Here is a 19,284-nt window from a genome sequence, read left to right on the forward strand (position 1 = left end):
ATACAGGTTTCCCAATCCAATGCTCTTTTCCAGTCACACCATATCGTCTTCCTCAGGAGAGTTTTGATGCTCTGTTATTGTAGTGAAAGGCAGCGGTAGTAACCCTGTAATGCTTTGAGAGTGCTTTACCATGTACAAAGCAAGTTTATATACATTGTTTCATTTGATTTTTAACAACTTTGGGAATTATTCTCATGAAATAGCATGCTTAACACAGAGAACTCATCTGCATTGTTAAAAAAGCAGCGTTTTAATTCTACTCTTTTTTAGGTCTCTATGATAATCCTATTGTCATGCCCCAATATCAAGGGTGACATCGTGGCCTTGGAAGAGAGAGAATTGGAACCCTAATACAGTTTGGATTTTTTTTGGCATGTCTTTGGCCCACTTTAGTATCAAATACCCACAAATAAAATAAAATATGCACTTTACTGCTTATCTGTGGAAAATATAAACTTATCATCAGTTATAAGCCATTTTTGAGAGACTACTAGGTACCACGCCAGACATAACAGTAAATATGAAGATGTTGTTCTAGGCCAAACTCTGAGAGAATTGAATTGCACCGACAAAAACTGGGATAAATGGATACCCATCAGTTCCACTCCTAAGCTTTATTGAGCTTCAAAAATACCTAAAAGGGGTGGAAGCATCTAAATAAAGATGGCCTCTTCGGGCCACCTCTTTTTCCTTATTTCAGGGCCTTAACATCTCCTGCTCCTGTGACCCAGAAAGTTCTTTCCCTAGATATCAGCATGACTCGGTCTCACATTTCTTTCAAGTTTTTGTTCAGGGAAGGTGAAGATGACTCTGATCATATATTCAAAATTGCAATGCTTTCCACAGCTGTATTATCTTCCCAGGACCAGCTTGAGAGTACATCGTGTTTTTCCTTATTTATTGGCCGAGAGGAGCACACCTTTTTTCTAATCTATACAAGAATGACCAGGGACACTTGGGTGGCTCAGTTGGTTAAGCTTCTGACTTCAGGTCATGATCTCACATTGGTGGGTTTGGGCCCCGCATCAGGCTCTGTGCTGACAGCTAGCTCAGAGCCTGGAGCCTGCTTCCAATTCTGTGTCTCCCTCTCTCTGTCCCTCCCCCCTCATTCTCTGTCTCTCTCCATCTCAAAAATAAATAAAACATTAAAAAAAAAAAAGAGTGACTAATGGATGGGCCACGCCTCTAGACCTTCCCAAGTTCCTTTTTCTCAGTGACATGTATTACCACCTGAAACACTATGTGTTTTACTGTCCCTTCTTTCTAAATTGTCTGATTGCCTTTACCGCATACAAACTCCATAAGGTACGATTTTTTTGCATGTATTTACAGTGTGGACGCATATCACTAGTGGTAGCTAAGATGGACCCCAGTGATTCTCACTTCCCAGTGATCATGTCTCTCTTCTGTCCCCAAATCACACTAAATCGAGGCTGCTCAGTGTGACAAACACAATGTGTTGAAAATGGCAGTGTACAAGTCCCTAGGTTGGATAATAAAAGGGATTGAACCTCCTGACTTGCTCTTTTGGATTTTTCATTCTGGGGGAAGCTGGCTGCTATGTCATGAGGGCATTCGAGCAGCACCATGGAGTACGTGGACAGGAACCGAATTGTCAGCACCAACTTGTTAGCCACATGACCAAGCCATTTTAAAAGGGGATCTTCTAACTCCTAGCCTTTGAGTCTTTCAGCTAAAACCTCAAATATCATGTAGCAGAGACAAGACTTTCTCACTGTGTCTTGTCCATATCCTTACCCACAGAAACCATGAGACATATGATTATTGGTGCCTTAAACGAATACATTTTGGGGTTATTCATGATATAGCAAGAGACAGCCAAATAGTGCCTGGCCCACAAAAAGTTCCCAATCAAATATTCATTGACTTAAGAAATAAATGTAAACAAATTTTTCCCCCTAGGATACTCAATGATCATAATATAATGCCTGTTATTAATCTAAACAAAACTATAAAAAGGCTTAGTTCCATAGCCACATTGGTTTTGGGAATCTCAGGACATAGGCTTGAGTCTTGAACCTCTTATTTTCCATTTGACCTTGAATAATTCACCTACAGTCTTTGGTTCTTGACTCTCCTAATCTGTAAACTAGAAATAATGATGACAGTTATGCTATTAACACTCCCACCAGCTTGGAAGACCCCCGTTGGCAATTTAGACCCCAGGATCAGAGCTCTTCTGAAACTCAGGCCACAGATGAAATTGTCCATTACATGAATGAATAAATCTTCTTTATTGTTTGAGTCTGTTCCATTTGTTGGTGTCACCACACCCAAAAGCTCTCTATACAAAGCATTAGTGCTAACACAAATGAAACAGTAGCAAAGAAAACAAGATGACATGTAATGAGTATGTTACACGCCTGACTTTAGTATCACAACTAAGAAGAAAGGGATGTCACAGCATCCTATCAGCCATCTCTGTGAGCTGATGGCCAGGACTTCCCAATTCATCTGCCTGGGAGAGTCAGAGAGGCCCAGCGGGGTCTGTTTTCATAGAAATCTTGGGCTTCATAAGTATATTTTAGAAGCCTTGGCTTTGAGTTTATTCCCTATGACTGCATTTGACAGGTAATTGCTGGCTGAGTAGCATCAAATTGGTGTTTAAATGCCATAAAGGACCAAGGAGCTATTTGTGTTCCAGAGAAGATACTGCGAGTGGCCAGACTTTGTTGTATACAGACATCAATAAAACAAGCAGCCAGGCTCTGGGACCACTGCGTCCCCCTTACGTCGCTGGAGAGTACTAGAAGGTCTTCTGGGCCACTTGCCACAATATCATCCCCTTGTCAGAAAGCTCTTCATTTTGTTCCAGGGGCACAGGACACTGTCCTGGGCATGTCGTGAAATACTAATAAAAAAACTTCTCTTATAGATTTAAGAGGTTTCATTTTGAAAAGTTGAGGAGACAGGGATTTCTGACAGGCATGGACAGACAGCATGAAGCATGACCACCGTGAAATCTGGCCTCCTGAGGCCCAGAGAGGTGGTGACTTGAAGCAGTGGTCTGGATAACTAGGCAGGTCTTAAATCTGTCTTATTAGCATTGGTCACATTGCTTTCTCTATGTTAGAATGACTTTGATGGGCAATTTAATTAAACTGCTATTTGTTTTGTAAGTGCAAGTGATTATCTCTTAGTTTTATCCTCTGTTGCTCAAGTAGATTGGTCAATGATTGATTTTTTTTAGCATGATAATACAGGTGGCTTTCTCCGTTTTATATATTTCTTCATGGAAATTTGCTTTGTTTTCTCAACTTATTCCACAAAGCTTAGATTTATTTAGTTCTATGGCCAAGAGATGGGACTGAAATAGCTTCTGTGGGAAAAAATAAGTTCTTTCTTTAGGTTAAAATTGTAAACTTGTTTTCAAATACTAAAAGCAATGTTTTTTAATTTATTTGAAAATCAGGTTCCTGATAGCTTTCAGGGCCAAGTCTTGAGAGGTTTATCAACCCAGGGAAGGAAAGTAGAGAACAACCTACGATAAATTGGCCATTGATCAAATGTAGTCCCAATGTTGACTTTTAGAAAGACAATAGTTGTGGAAAACAAGGATTTTTCTAGATCACATTATCTCCTTTTTTTATATATCAAGGACCGTGCCCAAAGAATTCAGTATCATAGAGTTTCTTTCACAATGCAAAGATGACAACCTTTCCATCTTTCCATGACCTTCCTTCCATGGAGGGAGGTCAAGCTTGCTGGAGGGAAAAAGGTAAAGTTAAAAAGGAAGCAAAATATCTAACATTGGACCTTTCTAGCCAGGTGGCTGGACTTCTGGAAGGAGTAGGAGAAGAAATATAGGTTGATTGAGGAATTAGATGCTGTGTTCTGATCCCTCTTCACACATTTAATAGTTCTTCCAGGGGTGAACTTTGGTGGGACAGTGGTTGAGGGGGTGTACTTAGAAACAGCCAGAGATTCCTGTCTAAGGACACTGAGATAATGGCCAGCATCAGGAAGCATGTAGACTCCTTGAAGAACTCCAGCCCTCAGCTCAGGTCCATGTCTGTTCTGGCCCTAAAAATATGATAAGAAAAAGGTTATACAAAGCTGCTAATTCTTCATCAAGTGTGAAGGAGAGGCAGCGTGACTGGAGAGGACGTGAAATTTCTTCTGTATACATTGTAGTAACACAGCCAAAAGGCTGCAGTGTTGGAAGATATCATGTTTGGAGACAATGACCAGGATCATGTGCTCCAATGGTGGGAGTCAGAAATCTGAATACAGTCTGGAACAATTTATAGGAGCCACTCTACCACTCTGCCATGGGACTCAGGGAGGGCTTATAGGACAATGAGTCCATATGAGGGCTCCTCGTGCTCCCATGGGATCATATAAACTACACTCCTACCCCTGACTGATATTCATCAGGTACACACTAGTGTGGCCATGTTGATTATTTATGATCAAAGCCTCTTCTAACTGATACTGGTCATTAAACATTAGTACTTTGAATATTGTTCTTTTTAATATAACCCATATTTCCAGAAACCATCTTAGAGGAAATTTAGAACTCTCAAAAATGGAAAATTTAATCCGTAGTCACTGGGCATGTACCTAAAAATTTGAATAGTGCTAAACATATTAAGCTGGACTAAAATTAAGTTGTCCTTCCCTTTGCCACTAAAATGAAAAACCCATAAAGGAAGGATTGGATTAACTAATTGAATATAAACAAAGAGCATTGTTTCTCTGTGAAATTTAGTGAATTTGAAGCTTTGTGACAAATTCTGGTTAGAGGAGATTGAAAAGATTTGGGGACCTCCATATCCACTTCAATCCATTAGCAATGCTAAATCCTATAAGGCAGGGACGTTTATCTCTTTTGTTCACTTTCGTATCTCCAGTGCTCAGAGTAAGTGTCTGGCTCATGGTAGGCGCTCAATAAATACCTGTTGAAGAAGTACAACTATAACATGAGGCAGACTTGCAAAGTGTCTTTAAGGAATCACAGTACAATTTCAACAAAAGCAAAAAATCCCCCTGTGAAGGCCACCATACTCCCTAGTTTTCAGCTCCCTCTAGGCATATTATGTTCCATTTTAGGTCCCCAATTTAAGAGAGACATTCAGCGATAAACTAGAGAGGATCCAGAAGACAGCAGGTAGGACAAGAAAATTCTGAAAACCACGCCAAATAAGGAATAGTTGATGCTAATTGAGAAAAAAATAATTGATGAGGGATAGGATGCTCTTTTCAAATGTTAGACATTCATCAAAGATGAAAATGGAATAAATGTAGGATTGCATGTTCATCATTAGACCCAGTGAAAAAAATTATGGATAGGCAATGTTGGCTCAATGTAACAACTTTAATTTTCCAATAACAGAATAGATTGTTTTGTGAATCAGGATGTGAGAATAACATTTTATCTTGTATTTTCTTTTCAATGTTCATTGGAAAACTCATTGTATACTCTTGAAAGCAGAAAACTGTAAAATTTGGAATGTAGGGTTAGATCAAAATTTTATTACTATTAAAAATTATGGGGACAATCAACTGATTGTCAGTTATCTCAATCCCTAAGGTCATAAGGTGGCAAACTCAAATCCGAGAACATATCCCTGACTCTTGAGTTTATATCTCACTCATTATCTGATGTCTGTTGCAAAGTGAAATTGCAAATTTTGTAAATGAGGTAAGACTTCAAGAAACTGATGAAAATGTAAGAGAACTGCCCAAGTCACATACAAAGCCATTTACTAATGAGGATTTGGTAGGGTTATTTCTATTAATAACTGAATAAGAAGAGTTTGAAAACATAAGGATTTGATAAGTGTTTCCATGAATTCCAGCCACTGTGTTTGAAAATCATTGGAATATCAAACAATGAAGACAGGCCCCTGGCAAAACTGATGGAGCCCTTGAATACTTTTCATAAATATGATCCTTTTTATATTGGTTTGATAAAAGTCACTCAAAAGATAAAGAATATTGCTTCATGTTGCTATGAAATTGATCAAAAAAATGATCTTACCCAGAAAATAGTAGACAATTTATTTTTGGTCTAATGACTTATACATAGCTTCTGCCCACTTAAATTTTGTTAAATATTAGGTGAGAAAATGTTTCTCATAATTTTTCCTCTTATTTTTTAAGATGAATTTAAAATGACTTTACTCCCCCTATTGTGAAATTTGGTCTTCATTTTACAGAGATTCCATTTTGGTGGACTTTTCTAACAATAATTATCCTCCAAAAGCACACAACTCCTCGATTGCTTTGTTTTCTTTATCAAGATATTTTTTTCTCTTAGCTTTGTCAAAAAGGGACAAATACCAATAAATGCTATACCTCTACTTGAGTTGCCCATGTGGATGTAAAAGAAACAGTTGTATCTTATTTGCTACCTAGCACAAGGCTAAGGATCTTGTAAATAATCAGTTAATAATTCTTTATTCATTTGCTATTCATTTATTCATTCATACTAAGCACTGAGGACATAGGAATAATTTAGTTTCTTACTTCATGGAACCTACATTTCTGTAGTTATTCTGAATTAACAAGTTATCCTTGTATTCATGATACATTTTTATCACTAATGTAATATATGCTTATTGTAGATGAATTCAGAAAATAAGAAAGAGATCAAAAGATATCAAATGTAATCTTATCACTAGGAAATAATATTTGGAAATAGATGCTTATAGACTTTTCTTCCTATGTGTGCATATAGTATGTGTATTTTACATTTGTATATTATATAAATATATACAAACTATATAGGTATATATAAGTATATAAATTATTTATGTGTATAAGAAAACATTTGTGCATTATTTAAATACAGATATTTTTAAAGATATTTATATTACACATACTATTTTATAAGTTGTTTATCTCAGGCATTTTTAATGAGTATATATTGACCTAATCATAATGACTGAAGGGCATCCCATTACATGAATATGGCATAATTTGTTTATCAAATTTCTACTGTCATTTAGATATCTTCCCCCAAAATTTTATTATTAATAATCTAATTACCTACACATACATTTATAGTCATTTATCCATCCTTTTCAGGTGAAATATTTTATACTGTGTTAGGACTGAAAATTTAAAAATTAGGAATATGAACAAAACATTTAAACATTAAAAAACAAGCAAAATGAATCTACAGGATCAGAAGTCAGGATGATGGTTGTCATTGGGGCTCAGGTGAGTGTTTTGATTGAAAGGAGACATAAAAATTGCTTCAAGCGCATTTGGACTATTCTGTGGTTTGACTCTGGGGGTCCGTTACATGGGAGTGCTCACTTCGTAAAAATTTAACAAGCTGTATGCTTATGACTTGTCCCTTCCCACTTTCTTGTACTTATGTAACACATCAATAAAATAAATTTAAAAATTGTGTTATGGTATGCACCCATGTTTACATTCTTAAGTAAATTCTAAGAACCAAATACTTAGGATTATCATTTTAAGAAGTTTTCTTATATTCATGTTGCTAATTATTCTGCAAAAACTTTGCACCAGTTTTGACTCTTACCAACAATATATATTAGAGGTGATTTCTCTGCATTCAAATTAATACTTCCTGTCATCATTTTTATAATGTTTAATGATTTATAAATTTAAAATTTGATTATTTCTCTAACTTTTTATTTGGAAAATTTTCAAACTTGTAGAAAATCTGAGAGATACCTACCTGAATGGCTCAGTCGGTTAAGTCTCTGACTCTTGATTTCAGTTCAGGTGGTGATCTCAGCCGCGCATTAGGCTCCATGCTGACAGCACAGAGCCTTCCCGGGATTCTCTCTCTCCTTCTCTCTGTTCCTCCCCAACTCTTGCTTTCTCTCTCTCTCTCTCTTCTTTAAAAGAAATAAGCTTTAAAAAAAAGAAAAGCTGAAAAATAAATATAACGGACACCCTTAGATCCTTCATTAGATTTGCCAACTTTCAACTTTTTGCTACATTTTCTTTCTTTCTCTGCCTCTAATTACACCCACACACACCTACATATGCACATACACGTGTGTATATATGCATACACATACTATTTACATACATGCATATTTTATTTTTCATTTCTGAACTATTTGAAAAGAAGATTAAGGCATCATGACAATTTACCCCTTAATGCATCACTTAAGAGTAAGAATGTGTTTCTGCATGGATCAAGAAGATGTGGTATATATACACAATGGAGTACTACATGGCAATGAGAAAGAATGAAATCTGGCCATTTGTAATAAATTGGATGGACCTAGAGGGAGTCATGCTAAGCGAAATAAGTCAGGCGGAGAAAGACAGATACCATATGTTTGTACTCACAGGTCTAACAGGAGAAACCTAACAGGGGACCATGGGAAGGGGAAAGGGGGGAAAAGAGTTGGGGAGACGGAGTGAGGCAAATTATGGGAGACCTTTGAATGCTGAGAACAAACTGAGGGCTGAAGAGGGAAGGGGAAAGGGGAAGGGGGGTGATGGCCATGGAGGAGGGCACTTGTGGGGAAGAGCACTGGTGTTATATGGAAACCAACTTGGTAATAAACTATTAATAATAATAAAAAAAAGAATATGTTTCTACATAACCACAATACCTCCACCACACTTGACACATCAACAATACTTCCATAGTATGAAGTAATATCTCATTTACATTCATATTTCCACAATTGTCCCCAATATATACTCTGTGCTAACTTTTTAAAATATAGAATTAAATGAAGTTCTTCCACTCATTGCACTTGGCTCTTTTGTTTCTTCAATCTCAGTCCTACCACCATACCCTGGCTCACTTTCTTTCATGACACTGAAACTTTTCAAGTCTATGTCACTTGAAAACCTTCTGTTTGTTTTCAGATGTGTACAACAGGGCTTGGGTTTGCAGGCTCACATTACACAATTATTATAGGTTTGCAGGAACCCATATACCAGCAACTGTAACAAACCTTCATTTTTGCTTATTGGTTAATCAAAGCAAGGCTGGATCTCCAGTTGGGCACCAGATGTTTTTACTGAGGGGGGAAAAAAAAGCACTAAGAACTTTTAAATCTAACACTATTGCTTTGATCATGTAAGAAATAATACTGACATTTTGTTCTCCGAAATGTGTGGTGAGGGTTTTCCTTGATATTGACACGATATATTATTCAATGAATTAGTTAGTATAGAACCAGTTTAACAGACCTGAAAAGGGAGTGACAGCCAAGAAGGATATTTTGAAGTTTGAAATGATCCCTATATAAATAGAACGGATCAGCATAACTTTGGGATAAAATTAGCCGACAGTTTGTGGGCTCTCGCGTGTGCCTGTTTGCTTGGTGCTGCTCTCCTGATAAATCACAACAAAGCTTCCAGAGGGAGAGGAAGGATGGAAGGCGGCAGCACCCCTGTCACTAAATCTGCAGCTGCCAAGTTAGTAAAAAGAAATTTTCTTGAGGCTCTAAAGTCAAATGACTTCGGAAAACTGAAGGCCATTTTAATCCAAAGGCAAATAGATGTGGACACAGTTTTTGAAGTTGAAGATGAGAATATGGTTTTGGCATCTTATAAACAAGGTAAAAATTATAGGTGTAAATGTAAACTTGATGGAAAATGGATTTGTTTTAAATGCACAGCGTGGGTCACCCACTCGAAACAAGCTGCTCTTGTGGTTTCAGTATGTATTTTTAAATTATTTCATTTAATCTTTTCTCTTTTTTTAACAAGATAGCATCCTGGGTGGTATAAATGTGTATTTTTCATCCTTTCTTTTCTTTTGTCTTCTTTCTCTATCCTTGTGTCTAGAATTTGAAATCATGAATAATCATATTTATTAGTGTACTTTGCTTTTGTTTCTGACTTTTCTTCTGCCTATAATGACATAGAATAAAGAAAACATCTCCATATTATGGCTAAACGGACTGCTAAAATCTATTCCAGACAGTGTGGCTGCTTGGGGACAGGTTGCTAACTCTCTATTAATAAAACCACTCAAAGATAGATCATTTCTGTTTCGATCTGGATGAAACAGAGGGTTTTGACCCCATGTGGAGGGTTACTGAATGGGGAAGGCTCTGCATTGAGGCACCCTGATGGTCCTCAACATGTCAATGAGTTTTCAGTTCAGGCAAAAATCTGAAAACAAAAACACCAAAAAGTTAACTTTTTCCCTTGGTTACAAGAATAGATCAAACTTGTAGATATCCTCTATACAGAATCACTGCTTTTTAAGGAACTAAGGCAGTTCGAATGTGAACTGAATTTTCTTTATCTGGGGATTTTCTAGAATCCACACTTAAGAAATCAAAAACTAATTAGAAATGTGCAGATTCTGATTTCCCGAATCAGCTTGTTAACGGGGAACTTGAGTAGCGAGGCCATCTGGTGAGCGGACTACAAGCAAACACCGTGTTCTCCATCACTTCTGTTTAAACAAAATAGATGATAAGGTCTTGTGTGCAGCATTTGCAGAGAGATAGCAATCCTTTTTTCAGGTGGAAAGTACTTTCCATTCACATACAAATCATCAGTGCCATCAAACTTCAGAAAGCAATGTTAATGGTATATATTTTCACAGTAATTTACTGTATCCTGGTTGCTAGTTCTGAAGGAATACAACATGGAGGCCAGTTACTGTGTTTGTGACTTTCACTGGAGGGCTTTATCATATATCGATATTGCTATTTTAACTGAAGGATAATGAAGAGGTCTGGTTGTTTTGTTTTTAAGTAGTTGATTGGGCTCTGTTAAAAAGAAGGAGTGTGTCCCATATAATCAGATTACTTTCACCTTATGGATTTGCTCAGCGAAAGACTGTCTGTTAAATACATTTTTTAGATAGTTTTTAAGCTTATATTTGTGCTAATGTAAAATAACAGAGGTCCAAGTCGGCTTAATTTATGTGACACTGAGCTGTGAAGACTGCCTTTTCGCATCTCCGAAACATGCCAAACTGCATGGATCACCCGAGGTTCTGACATTGTGAGAAAGGAAGTTTTAGGGCAGACTCCAGGGAGGAAAGGTATTGTTTCTCCTGCTTCCAATGGTGTCAACACCCCTGAGTCACAAGATGTGTTTTTAATCCTTTCAGTCAATATGACCCGACTTCTGTGGTCCTCACAGAGCTAAATATTTATTCATGTTAATAGGTGTTTTCAATGTGTTAGGACCTCAGGATGTGGCTTTCAATTAGGGAAACAGCAAATTACACCCTCTGGGAAAGGAAAAAAGTAGAGTTCAATTCTTATGCATGCCAGGTAAATGTATGCACAGGAACAATAGAATGTGTGGTCATATCCTCAGGGTTTATACAGGAACCGCATGGATGTGGGCATGCGCACATATTTGTATGGCTAGAAAGAAGTACACGTTATGGGTATGAGAATCTATCCCTTCAATCTTAAACCCAGATTAAAGCCTCATCTTTCTTCAAAGCTTCTTTTAATTTTTTTCACATTTTCACATGTCTTCCAGCCTAATTATCAAACCTTTTAATATTTCAGTCAGGAATGGAAGTGATAAATAGAATCCTAGTTGCTAGCCAAGCCAAGTTGACCTGAGTGGTTATATCAATTTCTTAAATCACAAAGGGATTCCTGGGAACATCGTAGAGCTGAGCATGTTTCACTGGTTAATGAGTTAGTTAGCGTTAGTTCCCTTCTGAATAATGCTGAGGAATGAGACCCTTTTCTGTGTGGCCTTGAAGGGTATGTGGTTGGATTAAACTTTGTGAGACTTCACGAAATCCTAGTAAACCTTTTGGATCTTGAATGCTATTAAATTGCTATGCACTAGTTTATTTTTTCAAGTGCTTTTGAAAGGCTCTAAACAGGAGGGTGTACAGATCATAAGTGTACAGCGTGATTATTTTTCACAAAATAAACAAACCTATACAGCCAGCATCCAGATGTGGAAACAGAAACACTACCTGTTTACTTTTAGAGTGTCAGAATCTGCAGATTTTAATTATTTTGTAGCTTATTAGGCAGACAATTTCAAACCTATGAGAGATACCATGATACCTTTAAATTTGCCTGTGTGACTAATAATATAACCCACATTCAACATTTCATTGTCCTGCAGATCAACCAGGGTACAATTAATCTCCAACCACTTTTACTTATTTTAGGACATACAGCATTTTTCATAGAATTTCAGAAAGTGACCATACTTTTCCCGCTAAATATGATATGTCTAAGCTAGTAGACAAGTCAGTTAATAATTTTTGGAAAGACAACTAAGAAATCTGTTGATGAGGAAATCAACCTGGTTTCTAAATGTTGCTCCCCAAATTCCACAGTCTAACTGACACACTAACAGAAGCAAATGTAAATGTGGATTTTGTTAGGAAGACAGAACAAAGCACCTAGAAATTCACTTCTGCTTCCTCATCTCAAGCGATAGAGAACAAAATCCCACAGGTCAGGTTCAAGCTGTGAGGCTGACCCAGACCCAGTACCAAAAAATGATTCTTGAAGTTAGAGAGAACTTGCTCTATTTTTTTAAAGTGATGTTAGACTTCATAATCAAATCATCAGATAAAATCATGTTTTTATTAATTGAAAAAAAAAAACCTGTCTCACACTTTGTGAAGCAAACATTAAAAACATTCCGGTTGGCATTTGGGATAATTCCAGGAGCATAGCAGAGACATGTTTCTTTGAAGGAAAAACAAGCAAGCGAAATTCCTTTTACCAGACGGCCACTTTCAAATGAGAATGCCATGAAGAAAAGTTAAATACATGCTCAACTTTTGAAGTGCCCCATGCAAGAAGTAATTGTGAGGTCAAGGGTTTTCCTTGACAGGAAGTTTCCTATGAGCCGATCATGCAGGATCCAGAGTGAATGCAGGATCTGGAAGAAAACCCGGAGCTAATTTTTATTGGTTCTCACCAGCGTTCTCTGCACAGAAATGCCAACATCCATAAAGCTGTTTCCCAACGTTTTTCCAACTACACATTTCGATTCTCTTTCTGATGTCTGAGCCTTGGCATGCTAATGATACAAGCAGAATATCATACGTATCTCTTGGGTATGAAATCCCCTAGTCAGCAAGGTTAATCGGAGTCCTTTTGTTAATCAGTGTAATGCACTCTAAGCACTTCGTTTATGGCCCACAGCAGCAGCTACTTTGGTTGGTAGTCATATTTTTAATTAAAATAACCAATGAATGATTTCACAGGAAAACTTTCTGGCAGGTACTCTATCTACTTTACTAAGTCACAACTTCCTCCCAAATATCTTGAAAGCTCTTATTTCTACTCCCTTAATGAATAATCTCTTTATCACTTCATGTTCTTCTTTGCCAGAAATTCGCCCTCCTACTTTTACTATTCTGATCTTAGGGTTCTTATACCTCCTTGGGTGCTCTAACTTTTTCTGTTAAATTTTGCATTTCAAGCTGATTCTCTTTTTCTTTCCTGGGGAAAGTTCTGAGATTTATCCTGAAAATATTAGCTATTAAAAAAATAGTCAAGAATTGTGCGTCAGTCTATAATCCTTCAGGACCGTGTAAATATGTGGACATGGGCAGAGCAAGTGTCTGCTAATCCAGCCACGAGCGACGAGTCTAACCTTTGGCTGTAAGAGGCTTCTCATGTGTTAGGTTCTTGGAACTCAGATAACATTATAGCTGATAACGGTCTCAGAGCCCAGGTTTAGCTGAAAGTTTACCAGGGATGTATACATCCCCCCCAAACACAGGGCCAAATCAAGTCCTTCTTCCAGAAGATGGCCCAAATGCTTTTCTCCTCACCATATTTCCTGAGCGAGGGGCTCTCCACTCAGTTACTCAGGCATATCTCTTTGGTTTCACATTTAAATTAAACACACACACACAATTACTCTGCATATTTTTGTAGGGGTGGAACTTCTAAAATCCTCTTAGGACTTTTGCCTACAAGTGCTGTTGGTTCGGAAGTGAAATGCGTGTCAGATCACCCGTGGCTATTTAAAGATTCAGGGGAGTCAGAGTTTGAGTGGATCTGTCAGTACAGTTATACAGGCCTGAGCCCTTTATGCTACTTAATCTTATTCTTATTTGTAAAGTGGAGGCTTTGTCAGGACCTTCTCTAAATCTCCTGCATGCTGATAATCTATGATGTTAGGAAGGGGAAATTATATAAACAGATTATGTGTCATGGTCTGGGGAAGGTGAAAAGTAGCTGTAGATACTATAAATCCACATGGGCAGGGCCTGTATTTGAGAGTCTCTGTGGGGTTTTTGCATAGGGGAGAGGATCTGTAGTCCTTTCTCTTCTCAGTTAAACACTTGGCTCAAGGAGAGCGCTTAGAGCCATGGCTGCACAGACTGCAGACCTGGGGGGGGCGGGGCGTGAAAGGCTTAGGTTAGTGGGGGGCAGCGGCTTCCTCAGCCCCCAGCCCTCAGAACCTCGTTGCCAGGTTCTGCTCCATTCTTGGACTTTGTGCTCGTCTGAGCACACAGACGGCACCCTGGCATCTGCAGAGGTGAGCAGAAGCCGGCTCTTGGAAAGACAGACGCTAAGAATCAATCACACGCTAGGTTCCAAAGCCCGTGGACAGTCCTGCCCTGGAAAGAAGACGGAGTGTAAAGAATGAAGATGCTCGATTAGCGAACTGTATCTCTGTGATGGTGCTACTGTTGCTGGTTATGTTTTAGAGAACAAATTCTGATGCATTTCAGTATGAAGACAAGAATGTTACTAGGTGCTGCATCGTCGTGGTTCTTGGAGAGGCTCTACCTCAGCTCTGGCCCTCCGAGAGCGTAGGTGGCACGGAAAGGACACTCTTGCTCCTTGGTACAGAGTGACCCGTGGCTGCAGCCTCAATTTAAAGTGTGAGTGTATGTGGGTGGCCTTCTTGCTATGGACTCTTCCTTTCTCTACAGAAGACTTTCTTGTACACCGAGGTTTGAATTATCCAGAATCCAGAACCTCCTCCAACACACATACCACCACCAAAAGGTTCTGCAACATGGCTTCAAGACATACTTCAAGACATATGATCTGTCCCCTTCCTATTTCTCTATTCGGCTTTTATGGCCACCGGCGATGGTGTCTTGTTGCCATCCTCCTACCAACATTTCCATCTAGGAGAAGAGAATTAGAGCCACAAGTTCACCCAGCAGGTGGGCTGAGTCCCCAAACCCGGCTGCCTCTGGGCTGGCTGATTTATTGGTTAATGATTATGAGCAAATGACAGGCAGATGAAAGGGGCTGAGAGGCTAAGGATGACAGATTCATGTAATAAAAGGGCAGGAGAGACTCTCTAGGTGCTACTGGAAATCCAGGAAGAAGGAAAAACATCAACAAGCAAATGGATTTCCATATCAGAACTGTGGCATATTATAGATGCATTCAGGATCTTCTTTCCTTCTTTGTGATTTGTGAAGCAGGCTTGGCCCTAAACCTATTCTGCTTTCGCAAAGACAAAGACAGATGGAAACCCTGCATTGCAGATATCCTGAGTCCATTAGCTTGGACTGAGGCGGTGTCTAGCAGGCTGAAAAAGTGGCAGTTTTCTCATCTGGAAAATGAAAGGTTTGGACTGGATAATCTTCCCTCCAGTGCTAACATTCTGTGTTTTCTTTGATTTTACATCAAAATGGTGTTTTCTTAATCAGCTCTCTACTGCTTCCTTTCCCGGATCATTTTTCTTCCCATTGCAGAAGCAGGCGCGAGTTTCCAATCAATTGGTGCATAGAGCTGCCAAATCTTTGCTGCTAATCAGCAGGCAAAATATACTGTGGTTCCCAGATCTGGAACCAGCTTCTTTCCAAGACAATTAGAAGAGACTGGCTTTGCAAATTGGTTGTTGAGGAGATTGGAGCATTACAATGACTGATTAAGTATTGGTGTTAATGCGATTCATTCATTATCAAAAGCAGGTTGCATACTGTATAGCCTGAAAATTCTTCTCAGAAGACAGATTCAAAGTACATAGCTAATAGAATTGTATAAATGGGTACATACACATACACATGTAGTGTGAGTGCCTGTTTACACACACACACACACACACACACACACACACACACACACACACACATACATTACAGGCGCAGGAATGACAATTCCACAGCCCAGAGTGCCTGTGATACTAATCATCTCTGCCAGAGAAAAGTCCATAACAACAAATACCTTCCTTTCTCAGCATCTGGAATCTCAAATTAGTTTCTTAGCACTCAGTTCCATTAGTTGAATACAGATTCCTACATAAATTCAGATAATCCAAAGAGGGTCACACTTTAAACCCTTCTCAGTTCATTAGACTTTAGTGTGAATTAACTTTGGATTTCCTCTTAAAGAGCAGATTTGAATAAAGGGAGCGTTGAGAGGGATGGAAAGCAAAATAGCCATAGAATTCTATATGGAATGAAAAAAGGATGTGTGTGTGTGTGTGTGTGTGTGTGTGTGTGTGTGTGTGTGTCTAGGTTGGAGAATAGGCTACAGAAAGGCAAACTTCAGGTTGGGTTCATTCATGACCTCAGGATTAATTAGTATTGTGTACATCCTTATAAATGGCCTTTTAAACTAAATTATCTTTTCACCTGCAAACAGGGGGGCAATAGCTTATTTTAATTTTACTTATTTTTACAAATATTACATGTGAATTTAAAAGTTCAAAGGGGGCATCCAAAGACACATAAATCTATGGTCTTGTCTCCTAGCCCCCAGTTCTTAGGGACCACCACTATAACCAATTTCTTGTTCTAGGTGTTGATAAATATTTTCACATATGATAGCATATTATGCACACTGGTCAGCCCCTGCTTCTCTTTGTCAATAATGTTCCTTGAGATTTTTCCACATCAGTGTCCACAGAACTGCTCTCTTCTTTATAATAGCTGTATAGTATTCATTGTATGGATGCCTCATAATTTTTAAAACAATCTCCTATGGATGAGGATTGAAATTGTTTCCAATTGTTAACCATTAAGAACTATGCTGGAGGGTGGTGCATGCTCTTGTTCACAGACCAGGTTATAACTCCTGAGAACTTTATACTTTTCACAAAGTTCAATACAGATCATGTCCTTAGAAGTTGAGCAATACAGTGGCCCCTATAGGGCATTGCACTCAAGAGTGACCATACTTATAGGATAAATACCCAGGAGTAGCATGTGTGTTAAGTATCTCAGTTAAATGAAAGGGTTTTGATTCCTGACCACCAGGCCCACTGGTAATGTGGACATCATCCTCTGAGTGCCTTCCAGATGCTCCTCATTGGTGCCCAAAAGTAATCACAATATTCTGAATTTATTCTGATCTCATCTAACCAGTAAAGAATACAACTTTTACCTCTTTTGTTTGGGGCACTTCAGTTTTATTAACATAGCTTAAGATCATATTAGCTTTTTGCCAGCTCCATCCCACTGTTGGCTCCTTTTGAGAATACTGTCAACCCAAATCCCTAGGTCTTTTCTCAAATAGATTACCATAAAACCGTATTCCACCTACCTTGTACTTGTATGGTGGAATTTTATGACTTAAAAGCAAACTTCTGTTTTATCCATGTTAAAATATACTTTGTTGTTTCAGTCCTCGAGTCTTTTCTAAGCTGTTGAGTTATCTCTACTTTTACCCTTTGCCCTTGTTTTCATCCTGCCATCAATATTTTATCTTTCTGAAGCTATTTTCCGTTACCTGCTCATAGTGAGCTTAATGCCATGGCTCTAGGTATTGACAGTGAAAGGTTTCTACAGTCAAGTTTGTTATAGCTTGTGAGACATGTGAGAGACAGAGAGACAGGGATGGGGGGTTGAGGGGGGGAGAGAACATTTCCAACAACTAATGGGAAAAATTTATCTAAGATCTCAGTTCTAGGAACAGCTATGCTTCTCCTGAGCAATTAATTTGTGTATAGCTTGTGGGCATAGTTAATTGTGCAATACATCATGTTTTCATTTATTTTGGCTGCTAGGAAGTTCAAAGGCAAATTTACAATGTGGTTCTAGTGTATAGGACACAGTTTATATTTTGTGTACCTATCTTACCCATTGACCACAGTCTATTTTCCTACCTTACTTTTACCCTTTGCCCTTGTTTTCTAGATCATCAAAAAAATCTTATATTGTGTAACATTTATGAGTTGCCTTAAATTCTTCTTTGGAAAGAGGTATTGTATAAACCAACAGGCCGGCAAATAAAATCTCGGCATGACAAGTTTTTTAAAGACATTAACTACATTCATATGTTAGACTGACAACAACCAGCAAAGTAAGCATAAAAAGTTTAAGTTTGTAACTAACAGCTTAGGAATCACTCAAGACAGTAACTGGGGACTTAATAAGAGTCTCATGTAACTCACCATGTAAAATAAAATACAATCATGTAAATGAGGTCTCAAACTCAAATGCCTTGAAGGGCCAGGAAGATAAAGTAGATAAAGAAACAAGACAATGGAGAATAGTAGAGACAGAGAGACTCACCAGTGCCTGTCACACTGCATATCCAAGTATTCTAAACTAACATTGCCGGCCCATCAGTTACTAGTTTACAACATCTGAATCACTCCCCACAATTTTATAAATGCGACCAAAGTAAAAGACTTTGTAAAAACCTCACAAAACAGAGAAAAATCCTATACCAGGAAATGAAACTTTCTTCCTTTTCTGTTTCAGGTTATTGGCTGCCTAGTTATAAATTAAAGTCTTCCTGGGCAACAGGTCTGCATCTCTCTGTCTTGTTTGGTCACGTGGAGTGTCTTCTGGTGTTACTGGACCACAACGCTACAATCAACTGTAGACCCAATGGGAAAACCCCCCTTCATGTGGCTTGTGAAATGGCCAACTTGGATTGTGTTAAAATCCTCTGTGACCATGGAGCAAAGCTGAATTGCTACTCCTTAAGTGGACACACAGCTTTACACTTCTGTACAACTCCTAGCTCCATTCTCTGTGCCAAGCAATTGGTTTGGAGAGGTAAGCCTTTCTAGATGGCTGGCATTGTCATCTACTTGTACACCTATGGTTTTGGAACTTGGTGACCTTTACCTACTTTAGGTAATGAAGCAGGCATCTCATTCATAAGCCTCATTTAGAGGGCCCTAAAAACTATATATACATATATATATTGTATAACTATATGTGTTGGTCCAAGTTATTTAGTGATGATCACACTGAAATAATTACTCTTTCGTTTTAGGAGACTTATTAGTTTACACCTTTATTTAACAAATATTGATTTAGTTCTTATGATGTTTCAGTTAATGTGCTAAGGAACTGAAAAATAAAAACAGTTTCTGCCCTCAAGAAGCTATATTCTAGGGGCGCCTGGGTGGCTCAGCTGGTTAAGCGTCCAACTCCTGGTTTTGGCTCAGGTCATGGTCTCATGGTTCCTGAGTTTG

The 19,284-nt window shown here is 38.4% G+C and overlaps 1 protein-coding gene across 1 annotated transcript in view; it reads left to right on the top strand.

The window, feature by feature from the left end:
• Positions 1 to 9,346: 9,346 nt before the first annotated feature.
• ASB4 (ankyrin repeat and SOCS box containing 4) overlaps positions 9,347 to 19,284 on the top strand; it is a 56,074-nt gene continuing 46,136 nt past the window's right edge. Inside the window, exons 1-2 of the mRNA XM_029957209.1 lie at positions 9,347 to 9,533; positions 18,560 to 18,859. Coding sequence (XP_029813069.1) covers positions 9,347 to 9,533; positions 18,560 to 18,859 — 487 coding nt within the window. The remainder of the gene's footprint in view (positions 9,534 to 18,559; positions 18,860 to 19,284) is intronic.

The sequence above is a fragment of the Suricata suricatta genome, chromosome 2 (assembly GCF_006229205.1).
Source record: "Suricata suricatta isolate VVHF042 chromosome 2, meerkat_22Aug2017_6uvM2_HiC, whole genome shotgun sequence".
Taxonomy (NCBI): Eukaryota; Metazoa; Chordata; class Mammalia; order Carnivora; family Herpestidae; genus Suricata; species Suricata suricatta.